Source organism: Convolutriloba macropyga, chromosome 2 (assembly GCF_964194025.1).
Source record: "Convolutriloba macropyga chromosome 2, txConMacr16.3, whole genome shotgun sequence".
Classification (NCBI taxonomy): Eukaryota; Metazoa; Xenacoelomorpha; order Acoela; family Convolutidae; genus Convolutriloba; species Convolutriloba macropyga.
This window is the reverse complement of record NC_134469.1, coordinates 37,310,209-37,322,342: the sequence shown is the minus strand read 5'-3', so window position 1 is coordinate 37,322,342 and position 12,134 is coordinate 37,310,209. Positions and strand designations below refer to the sequence as shown.

The 12,134-nt window shown below is 37.0% G+C and overlaps 1 protein-coding gene across 1 annotated transcript in view; it reads left to right on the top strand.

The window, feature by feature from the left end:
• Window positions 1–8,233: 8,233 nt before the first annotated feature.
• The window catches only part of LOC142335260 (uncharacterized), a 30,911-nt gene continuing 27,010 nt past the window's right edge, over window positions 8,234–12,134 (top strand). The window contains exon 1 of the mRNA XM_075383682.1: window positions 8,234–8,815. Coding sequence (XP_075239797.1) covers window positions 8,382–8,815 — 434 coding nt within the window. The 5' untranslated portion in view covers window positions 8,234–8,381. The remainder of the gene's footprint in view (window positions 8,816–12,134) is intronic.

Here is a 12,134-nt window from a genome sequence, read left to right as displayed (position 1 = left end):
CAAGTTTTTGCTCAAGTTCTTTTTGATTATTTGAAATAGTGGTTATTGCTTTCAACATTTTATCAGTGTTTGTTTCCGTTATTTCATTAAATCCGTCGTCAAAATACTCTTCTCTATTACACATCTCCCTTATTGCAATTTGTTGGCTAGCTAAGGTGCATAACTGATCTATTGTATCTGTTTCTGGCCTTTCTAAGAGCTTAGGCTTAAGCCAGTTTGGCATAGACTTAATAAAAAAGCGCTTTATTTGCTCATTTTTTCGATTTTGCCGACATCTGAAGGGCAGAGTCTCTTGCTGCTGTCTCTTTCGAATCTACGAGCTTCTGGGTCACCTGCTCCTGCTGGCGCTACTACTATTTCAGGTGCTGGATATGCTTTATTGGCTTCAGTTCTTAACTTTACTAAGAAATTTTTAACAGTGTCTGTTTTTGGATTTAACTTTTGATTCTCTAACTTTATAATTCTGATCTCTCTCAAGTCATCCTGCGTGAATCTGTGTCTTAGAGCTGTTACACTGTCTTCAAAAACTAGTCTGGTAGCCTCTGGTAGGGTTAAGAAGTATCGTAAAGCGTCTCCTTTTAAATGTAATTGCAGAAAGTTCGCTTGTTGCGCGTTTGCGATTGCTGCAACTCCAATTGCACCTGTTATTAGTTGTTCAAACTCGTTAAAATTGTCCGTTTCGGATCCGGAAAAGGGCGTGATGTTGATCTGCGCGTGTGCCATTTCGCTTTTTACCCGTTTAGATTAAATACTTTTCGTTCAATCAGTCTTATTTTCGTTCTAAAGTATTAAATAGCACGCTTAACTTAACTTAATGGAGAGATTAAGGGGTTTTAAGAGATGAAAACAGTTAAGTGAGTAGCACAAGTATATCAGAAAAGAAACTACTGAAACCATTCGTTCAGAGAATAATAAAGATGGGCTTCTTATAAACCTATTCCTAAAGCTCCGGTCGAATCGTCAGACTTATATCGTTGAGGCCGTATGGGCCGCCGAAGTCTCACCTCTAAAGGGTGCCCCTTAGTCTAGGAAATTTCGTGGGGACCACGACCGCACAGGCCTTGTGGAAGCTGCACTCAGATAGGCAACAGCATAATGACCGAAGTCACTGTTTGATTCATTAACCTCCGGAGCTGGGCGGGGAAATAAAATATAATTGTTTTTTATTTTTGTTTAAACTTTTGTTTTGCCCTCTTTTAATTAATGTTTAAGTGATGGTTTCAGTAATTTAGCTTATTCTGATGTTATCTGATAATCAGTAATGATGTTGTCAAGGTTAATATCTCTGTCAGATTGAAGTTTGTTACGAATAAGGCCAAATTTGCGAGCTTTTTGATTTAGAGTTTTTGCTGTCCAATAAATTGCAACACGTTTATCATCTTTATCTAGCACATAAATAACGATGGATTTATAAGCTGAAGAGGAAAAAGCGCTTACCATCTGAGCTTGTGTTTTATTGCTGTTATGGGTGTAGTTGATGTTATTGCCTTCGATATGTTCAACAAAATTGGGGGAAGCCCGACAATTATTAATAGCGGGGGAGAATTTGTTCTTTATAAATTGACATAAATAAAGCACCAAAATTAATTTTACAAATTCATTTACTCACAATATCCTCGTTTGCAAATACCCTGTGTTGTTTTTGTCCGTTGTGGCGGCTGTGGTTGAGTTTGTTCCAGTTATTGTCCACTCAAACACTTTTGAATTGTTGTTACACTTAGTCCACAAAGACACACACAGTTTCCACTCATTCTTTCCTTCGTTACTGCTTTCTGCATTATCGTCTTGCTCGGAAAGGAAGTGCTGGATGTTGGTCTGGATGATTGGAGGCTCTTAAGGTAATGAAGAAAAGGCAAAAGAAGAAAATGTCGAAAGAAAGAAAATATCGAATTTATCAAAGATTTAATCAGAGTTTCGGTTCGTTAAACTGGAAAACAGTTAGTAACTCCTGTCACCATGTTACGCACTGATTTATAAAGTTCTTATCCGTGGTGTTATTGATGTAAATTATGGAGATAATCTAAAGTAATTATTGCCATTTTTTCCAAGGACTTATTTTGATGTTTCACAGTGCGGTTTTTAGCAGATATATTTTTAATAAAGCTAGCTAGTGATAGCCTTTTATTGAGCGGTTCGGATGTGCGATATATCCACTAGTTGCCTTGGTTTAGAAGTATTTGTGATCCCAACATTTGTTTCTAACAAGTAGTCTCTGACTTAGAAGAAATTCCAAAAGAATTGCCAGTTCAATCTTTTATTATTTTCTCTGTTAAAATAAAGCCAAATGTTACAATAATAGAAAGAAAGTTTTAGTTTTTATCAACTGGTTTCTGAGTCGGTTCGCTGGTGTTCTGGTGATCGTGGGTTCCGCAAGATTGTGCCTTGAGTTGTATTGGTCCTTCGCAAATATTTACTGATTTTCAAGTAGGGCGATTTCCGGCTTTTGTACGTCTCTTGGTGTTTGTTCAGTACATATACAATTCCGTATTAGCACCTACTTTATCAGAATAATTACTTCACTAAGTACATAATCTCTCATGAAGTTATTTACTGATTATGTGAATTTATCTTCAAGAAACTCAAAAAAGTAAATATTGAGGCTTTTAGGCACTTGATATGTTTGCTGATAAACTGTCACTCTGCGGTTGTTTTTTGTAAACATAAACAAATTAAAGGCAACAGGCCTAGATGGAAATATTAGCTATAAATGGCCTTGAAACTAAATGACTATTAATTAATATAAAACACTATTTTAAGGATATTTTAAGGAATATCATCACGAAACTATAAGGAACGAAATAGGTGCGTGACAACGGTTTTTTGTAAAAGTTTTGTCAAATTGCAAAAACAACTTTTTGCGGACGATCAGGGGGCTTCTCCTTCATGGGCTCCTGAACATGCTACGTTTTTAGAGGCAATAGTCTCTTTTGCCGAGAAGGGGAGAGAATTTGACGCGATCGAACACAAAAGTCAGAATGTCAATGTTGTTTTTGGTTACATCATTGTTGCAAAATTAGACAGCGATGCAAAAATTACCAGTGACTGTTCTTCTCGTGTATAGCCTATCGAGTACAAAAATGTCATAATTAAAAAAGTTCATTCTTAACGAAAAACTGAAATAATCGATTTCACAGAATGGCGCAAGGAATATTTTCAAAAAAGACAGTCGATGAGATAATTCAGGAATTTTAAATTTGATAAGTGCATATATAATTTTGATCCTGATTAATTTGTTCTTTGCTAAGTGTCACCGCTAAAATACAGTCTGCAGGTTGTTTCAAAAACAAGCTAATCGACGAGTTTACTGGTTTTTGTCGAATTGGTTCTGGATCATAATTCTGAAAATTTGTAATCCAACCATTAAATGAAGTCTTTTGCAATGTATCCAGGGTGAATAATAGCGTTACACACTACAACCGGATATTTCATGATAATACTCATCTAAACTCGTAATGGCGTACCTAAATTAACTAAAAATATGCTGCTGCAACTTCTGAAAAGATTCAATAGAGCTGTAAGCAATAATATGCCCGCGTATCTCATACTCATACATACAAAATACTTCTTTAAAGCAGTCGCACTATTCATCAAATGCTAATGCATGGGTTATTGACATGAAAGTTGGCTATCTTCTTATGGAAGTGAAAAACTTAAGATGCGGCATTTGGGTAACCATAGCAGCTATTGATGTTTTGAACTGAGAGTGTAGGGAATGGAATAATCCCACAGGGCTAATGACCGGATGTAAAATTAGTATCCTTACAGTAAATTGAGACTAGCAAGTTTTTTTGGGGAGAACAATAAAGTAAGATTGAATTTATGAAGTTGTGACGAAATCCTTGCCAAATTCATTGACGTTCAATTACCAGATCTTCTAGCACACCTAGTGGCTGGCGATCACAAAGTTGAAAGGTTTTCATATTTTGATTCACGAAGAGTTGCTGCGGTAACCGTGTTGCAAGTTGAACTGATCCGAAGCCCAAAAGAGGCTGGCCAACGTGTTGTAACAGTATGCAGTAGGCAACCCATTTACGACAGATATGACTGCTAAACCAACTCTCAAATCTCCAATTAACGAATCCGTCCAATTCAAATGGTCTCCGTTAACTGTAGTTGTCTTGATTTTGTTCGCTTTTTCATTTTCTATTTGTGGCAAAATAATCGATTTAAAAACATTCATGATCTGCCATTTTTTCTGAACCATGAAAGCACTCAACTACGACCATGAGTGTTAGAATAGTCTGAAGACTCTGTTGAAATTCAAGACATTCAAAAAATTGGGAACATCAGTACGGAGTTTTCATCATCAATGAAAAAGGTTTGGTCACTATTTTTGGTCCCACAGCATGAAGACGGGGGAGCATGCGTTCATTATCTGTGAAGGAAAATTTGAACTGAGAATTGTTCCGCGCGAGAGATGTTTGTCGAACCTTTAGATGCCATTTAGTTGTAAAATATACCTAGTGCTGTCGCCGTTCGATTAAAGAACAAGCAGACACGACTAAAATTTATCAGTTTTTAATCAAGTTTTCAAGATGAGGTTTTTAAGGGTATTTCTTCGCATTTTATATACATAATTAATATATATTTTTTCAAAGTAATGCACTTTCAAATTAGCAAGATGATGTTTCAAAATTGGTCAACTAATCTGTAGGGTCAACTCAATTGGTCAACTGCTTGCACCCTGTTTATGTGCTCTCAAACGAAGCTTGCAGCAATTATTTTAGTCCAGAGGGTTGTCGTGTAATTCGCTTTCCTGTTCGCTATCTTTTCGTCAGACTATTTGGTTTTACGGGCGCTTCCCATTATAGCCCTCCCCTAGCTTAGTGGTCATATATCGTATAACACGTCAATCATGCTAACTATACCAAAATGGTAGGGGAGGCTCTAATGGGAATGATTCGAATTTTCGTCCGTCCATAAGAAAGGGATAAACAGCTAAAGCCCGGTGGACATTAATTCCGTTCTCTTAGAGCACGTTTAATTGCTCATGGCAATTATTGTAAACGTGTTGGTCTTTTTTATGCAAATTTTTCGCTTGACCATTTTGCGCTTTTCTAGATTATTCTTTGACTTCTGAAGTGACTTTATCACGCTTTCGTTCTTCATTTTTAAGGGATCTATATTGCTCTCACTCTGAAGTAAAGTTTTTTTGCTAATATAAAATCGGTTGCAGCGTAGGAAAAAGAAAGGCCTGATAGTCAAGTGAGCAGTGCTTCTGCTTATAGAGCGGGAGGTCAATGGTTGAATCCCGGCGGTGTCAAATGTCTGTCCACCCACCTGTCGTTCGAAAGCAATTCTTCCGACATTAGTCGGTTTATATTTTACTGGTCTCAAAGTGAAATTCATCGGAACTGTTGAGACACACGTTCTTGGTTTGATGGGCGGTTCTTCGAGTTAGACGGGCCTCTACCACTGCTAACCCCCACTCCAGCTTTTATTAGCGCTCGTGTATCCCTTCCCCGCATCTCCCCTACTAGCTACTGACAAAGACAACCAAAAGAAGCTGTTTACAAAAATGACAAATTTTCGTTATTTTGCCGTGCGTTTTGCGGGAAATAATTGTAGGCATGCTGTATACCAATAGAAACCTATTACTTTATTCTGCTGTGTGTTTAACTGCAAAACAGTTGGATACATTGCATACAAAAACCTCGGTCTTCCCTTACTCTGCTGCTTCCCGCTCCACACATTACGAGCGATCTAGCAGTCCTCCACCTCATACCTCCCGAGAGAAGCTTCTTACAAAAAATAAGATGCATTGTTTCTGTAGTTCTGCCATCCAGGAAATACTTAAGGCATTTCATAAAAAAACTTCTGCCTGGCCTTATGTGATATCAATTATGAAATCTTAGCTCAGCATTTATAGTTAATGGAATAGTTCAATTTCCTTGTCACCTTGGATCACTTGATGTTTGTTAATGCTATAACTTTTCGGCCGTCCCCAACAAACAGATAATCAGCCTAAGCCCGTGGAAATTAAGTAGCTGATTAGTTCTTAGAGCCTTACGTATCACTTTTCTCTGAGTATGCGGTTCTCCGAACTTGATGAGGAGATACAACTTCTTGGTATGAAGTGAGGTTCTTAAGGTTCGGCCAACCTCTACCCCTGCTAAACCCCACTTTAATCGCGCTCGTGTACCCCTCATCTTCCACTAATAGCTACTTATTAAGGCAACCCAAAGAAGCTGTAAACAAGGATGACATATTTGCGTTATTCTGCCGTGCCTTTTACAGGAAATAATGTCTCGCTTTTTAAGACGTCTGTTTTCCTTTATTCTGCCTCCACCTCATGCCCTTTCTCACTGGGTACTAGCAAAGCCATATAATGAAGGTATTTACAAAAAAATAACATGCGTTTTTTTCCGTTCATTTTACGGGAAATAACAAGGCATTTGATATGAAAACTTCAGCCTTCCCTTGTTTGTTGTTAAGATTGAAGTCTCTTAGCTCAGCATTTTTTGTTAATGGAATAGTTAAATATGTCTCCTTGACACCTTGAATCACTTGATATTTGTTATTGCTATAAAGGGCCGTCCGCACAAATGGAATAAACAGGCAAAGCCTATTGGAAATTAAGTCGCTGATCAGTACTCTTGAGTCGTACGTTTTACTGTTCCGCAACTATGCAATTCAACGAAACTGTGAAAGATAGTTTCTTGGTATGAAGTACGGTTCTTGGAGGTGGACCACCCTCTGCACCTGCTAACCTCTCACTCCAACTTTTGTTTGCGCTCGCTTACCCCTCCGCCTCATCTCCCCCTAATAGCTGCTAACGAAGACAACCAAAGGAAAATGTATACAAAAAGCAACGTATTTGCATTATTTCGCGGTTATTTTACTGGAAATAATCGAAGACATTGCATATAAAACCTTCCACCTTCCCTTATTCTGCCTTTTCCACTCCACGCTTTAAGTGCGTTCTAATAGACATCAACCTCATACACCCCGTTCCCCACAAGCTACTGGTGACTCCGTGTAAAAGAAGTTGTATACAGAGGGTTACAATGGGTTTTCTACGGTGCGTTTTACAGGAAATAATTGAATGTATTTCTTATAAAAAATTTTTTACTTTCCCGTATTTGATATCAAATTTGGTGTCTTAAGTGTCAGCTCTTATAGTTAGTGGAATAGTTCAATTTATCTTCTTGACACCTTCGATACTTGGTTTTCGTTAATGCTATAACGGAAAGAGCCGACTTATATCGGGAAAGAGCCGAAAGATCCGGCCCTAACCGGATAATCAGCCTCAGCCAGTGGGGAGTATTAAGTCTCTGATCAGTTCTCTTGAGTCGTACGTTTAACTGGTCTCTAAGTATGCTCTTCACCGAAACCTTTGGGGAGATACAATTTCTTGGCGTGAAGGGTGGCTCTCTGAGTTCCAACACGCTCTACCCCTGCTAACCCCCACTCACCTTTATTGCGCTTTTGTACCCCTCCAACTCATCTCCCCCTATTAGCTACTGACGAAGGCAAACAGAAGAAGCTATATGCAAAAACTAACTTTTGAATTATTTTGTGCATTAAATTCTGCCTTCCCTTATTCTGCCTCCCCTACTCCACACCTGAAGCGCGATGTAGTAGCTCGCCACCTCATACCCGCCCATCCTTCCCACTAGTTACTGGTGAATCCAACTAAATTAGGCTGTATACAAAAAAATAACATTTGATTTTTTGCTATGCGTTTTACAGGAATTGATGGCATTTCTAATGAAAATCTGCCAGCAATTTCTGCCTTCCTTTGTTTGTTATCAAGTTTGAAGTCTGCTTGCTCACTATTTATAGTTAATGGAATAGTTCAATTTGTGTCCTTGACACCTTGGATCACTTGATATTTGTTGATGCTATAACGGGAAAGGCCCGACTTTTCGTCCGTAAGCAAAAACGGGATACAGTTTAAGCCGGTGGAAATTAAGTCGCTGATTAGTTCTCGTTGATGAGTCGTAAGTTTTACTCTTCGCCTGCTAACCCCCACTCCAGCTTTTATTTGCACTCGTGTACGCATCTCCCCCTGCTAGCATCTGACAAAGCCAACCCAAAGAAGCTGTGCAAAAAATAATATGTTTGCATTATTTTGCCCTACGTTTTACAGGAAATAATTGAAGGCATTTCATGTAACAACTTCTGCCTTCCTTCATTTGTTATTAAGTTTGAAGTCTTTTGGCATTGATAGTTAATGAAATATTTCAATTTTTCTCGGTGACACCTTGGATCACTTGATATCTGTTAATGCTATAGTTTTTTTTAGCTCATGTATAATTTCAGGCAGTAGAATGGTTTTCTTCATTCCATTTTCATTTGGAGATTGGATGATGCAACTGTAACGACGTTTTTACTGCAATTGGTCACCCTCGTTTACTTACATACTTTATAGCTCTGTGATGGATCCTTACAGGCGCTATGCATATGGTGGCAATGACGCCGCATCAAGTAATGGGCAAACTGACACTGAACACGTAAAGCAAGAGGCCACAAATAACGATGGGACTGTCGTGGGTGGCAACAACGAATGGATGCCTATCAATTTCAGTGATCAGTTACTGTCTATTATTAACGAGGAGATGGGAATTAGGGCTAAGCTTCAGGAAGAGTCCAGAATGTTCTCGAATGAAGTGTTGCTGGTGATCAAGGAGGCTGTTGCCAATACAGTCGAGAAGATGCAGTTATTCAGACAGTACATAGTGAACTATTTGGAAGCACTGTTGAGAAATGTGTTTGCTACATACCAAACCCTCTATTGCCCATCGGAACAACACCTTTTTGCATATGACCCTGTGGCACTCAGACAATTTGATTGCAATCTTGTACAGCGCAGGTACTTCAACAAATTATTCTCTGATCAATACGCTATCTATGGATCCCCTTCCATCCGTACTTTGGGTGTCTAGGAGAAAATTGGGTGTTTTAACAAACTAATGTGTAATTTTGCATTGATATTGTGTTGCATGATCATAGCTGCAACCAACCAAAAATGCCTATGTAAATTATCAAATGACAATGCAAATTCATACTTGTAGATGGAAATATCCTCTCGTAGAGGATATTGAACAAATTCAACAATGCTTTACACTCAACGTATAAACTTAAAAAAATTTGTGTGCGCGTTTTGCTTTATCTGAGACATTTATTTCTTGCCGAGGTTGTTTAGTGTCTTCCTGCCGATTACAAAAAATGGTGTAAAATAGATATAAACAATTATCACCGAACATTAATTCAATTCACCACTTGGGCCAAACGACTCTTCAAGAGGTGACCAGAAAATCTAAATAAACGTGCATTACCTAATAAAAAATATCAAAAACGTCTTTATTATCCAAATAATGAGAAGCGAAGAAGGGAAGCGATAGCTGCTATCATTGGGGACATCGTGGTTTTTTAAGATTCAAAGAATTTGAATTGTATTGGGGCGCTGTCTTTTTTTACGACTCGAAGAGGAGTATTGGAGAAGTCCTTTTTTAATCATTTTATTGGAGTGAATTTTGAAGCAGGGAATGAAACACGTGATAAAATTTGGAGTGATTTTGTTGCTGAACAAAATGAAGAGTGGAGCGAAAAGAGAGTGCTTTTCGTTCATATCGCTGTTTTCTAGAGAGCGAGAAATTGAGGTGTGAAAAAAAATTCTGTAAGCGAAGGAAATTTTCTGTTCACGTGCGGCATTTTAACAGTTTTCTGTTCATTTTTTGGTTAAGAGGTTTGGTTATGATTTCGTTTTAATTCTGGGTTGGTTTTAGCAGTGGTTTTAAGGTTTCTGGAAATTCATATGAATTTTATGCTAATTAGGAGGTTTTTCATGTATTTTGCTTATTTTTTGCCTAATTTTTGAGATTTTTTGACGATTGTTTCGTTTTACTTGCTCAAAAACACCCCTATTACTTGAGAAATTTTAAGATAGCAAATGGCGACAGTTTTATGGATATGAAGCATTTTTTGTTTAGAAATATGACAAAAAATGGCAAAAATTGAAAATATTTTTCTTAATTTTTTTGCAGTTATCTTAGCCTATTATGACTTGACTTTTGTCTTTTGGGCATCTGGATACCCAATTGGCTGAAATGATTTTTTCTTTATTTTAATGTGCTTTTGTATTATTATAAAAATTATTAACTTTTTCCAGTTTTTTAGATCAAGTTGTTTATAAAAGCTTATTTTTTGCATGATTTGGCTTTAAGTATTTTTAATAAATTCCCATAAGTGGTTTTATTAACTAGTTGTTTTGATAAGATAATGTTGGCAGAGACAGTTGTTTCGGTATCTCAATTTATGAAAAATTTTGATCAGATTTTTTATCATCGTTTAACAGCTTTGATTTTCTTGTTTTTTACTTTTGTTTTATGGTTTTGTTTCAAGATAATTATAATTTAGTCGAGGCATGTTTTGAGTGGTTGGATGGCGTTTAAGTGGATTTCCACTTCGAGTCGTTTCCGAATTCTTCCGGCTATGTTTTTCTGAGATCTGTTCACACAATTACATGATTTTGAAGTCGAATTGGAATAGTGATTTTGGTCACGCCGAAACAGGAAATGGAGCAAAAAATGCGAGTTGTTTTGCGGCGTGAAATTTTCTCTAATTTTAAAGTAGCGCGAGAAAACGATGTTTGAACAAAAATTCGCTTTCTCGCTAGTGGTTTTTTCTTCTCCCTAGCGGCATTGTGACATTGTTTTTTTTTTGTTTTTTTTTTCATCTGATTTTTTAGATATCGTTTTCCCAATTCACTCATTGTCCGTTCTTAGTCCAGTTTTTTGTTTAGTCAATGAAATTTCTTTGAATTGTACGTCAAAACTTGTGCTGATGTTTTTTTACTTTGTCGTCTCCATCGATGATTCTTGTGGCCATTGACTTTCAATTTCATTGGCTTCTACTGCTTTGCAGTTAAATGTTGTGTGCGGGACGTCATTTCTGCTTTTACGTCAGTTGCGTGACTTACCTCACTAAAAAAATGACTTCTAAACTCAGTTATGGAACTTTAAATTTTATGAACATTTACTAAAAGATCAATAGTGTGCTGCATCTAACTAGTGTCAAATTTATATGCCCTAATTCTTGAGTATTTGTATTGAGTTTTTGATTTGGAATATCAATTTTGAAAAAAACTTTTCTAGGGCTTTTTCTTTATAGACCGTATGTGTCATAAAATTGAGACTCCGAATCTAACCCAAAATAGTTAAGTGGTCGATTAAAGGACTGGTGGTCCGCATCTAACGCAAAATAGTTTAGTGGTCTATTAAAGGACTGGTGGTCGATCTGTCTATCTTATTTCTTTAGTTTTTTCAATTCATGGAAGGCTACAAGCGTCTCCCCTATTTTCCGGCAATCTGCCGGCTATGTTTATAAATTGGAAAAATATCATTGTTAGCTAGCGATTTTGGCAGATTTTTTGGCAAGGTAATTGAATATTTTTTAACCGAAAATCTTAATGACTTTTCTGAGTCTGTTTCGATTTTTGGTATATGGACAAGTGATCTAACGGATGACCGTGTGATCGGCGTTTTAATGGCAGCTTGGAGAAATTCTAAATGAGAATTTTTGCAATGTGATCCAGGACCTCTACAAGAACGTCCAGATATAAATCAAAAACTGAGAGCACGTTGTATAGCTTGAAAAGATAACATACATGATACCTCTGCTTGAAAAATAAATGCGTTTTTGTCGACAACAAATAGAATTCAATTTAGTTTTTGACGCGGAACCATAAGCTAAATTGCCATACGTAGTATTGGACCGACATAGCTGTTGTACATTTGAATAAAAAGGCTTTCAAGAAAAATGTCTAGCTCGAAACATTCCTTAGAATTTTGCTAATTTTTTGAATTTGTTCAATATGATGATTGAAAGTCGCTTGTCTACTAAAACTCTGATACTTCAATGAGACTCCTTTTTCAAACACTTCACCTAGCAGTGAAGTTTTTGACTTCTGTACGTTTCTGCCAAAGCCCATAATTGTACGTTTTTTAGTGTTAATAACAGGTCACAATCACCAATTCTCAATCACCAATTCAATCAATTCTCAATCTTTTTCAAATTATTGATGAGGTTTTTTCCAACTTCACCTTTTTACCTTTGTTAACATTGTATCATCAGCAAAAAGTGATTTTTTCGAATTGTTTGGAACACTTTGACGCAGATCATTGATAAAC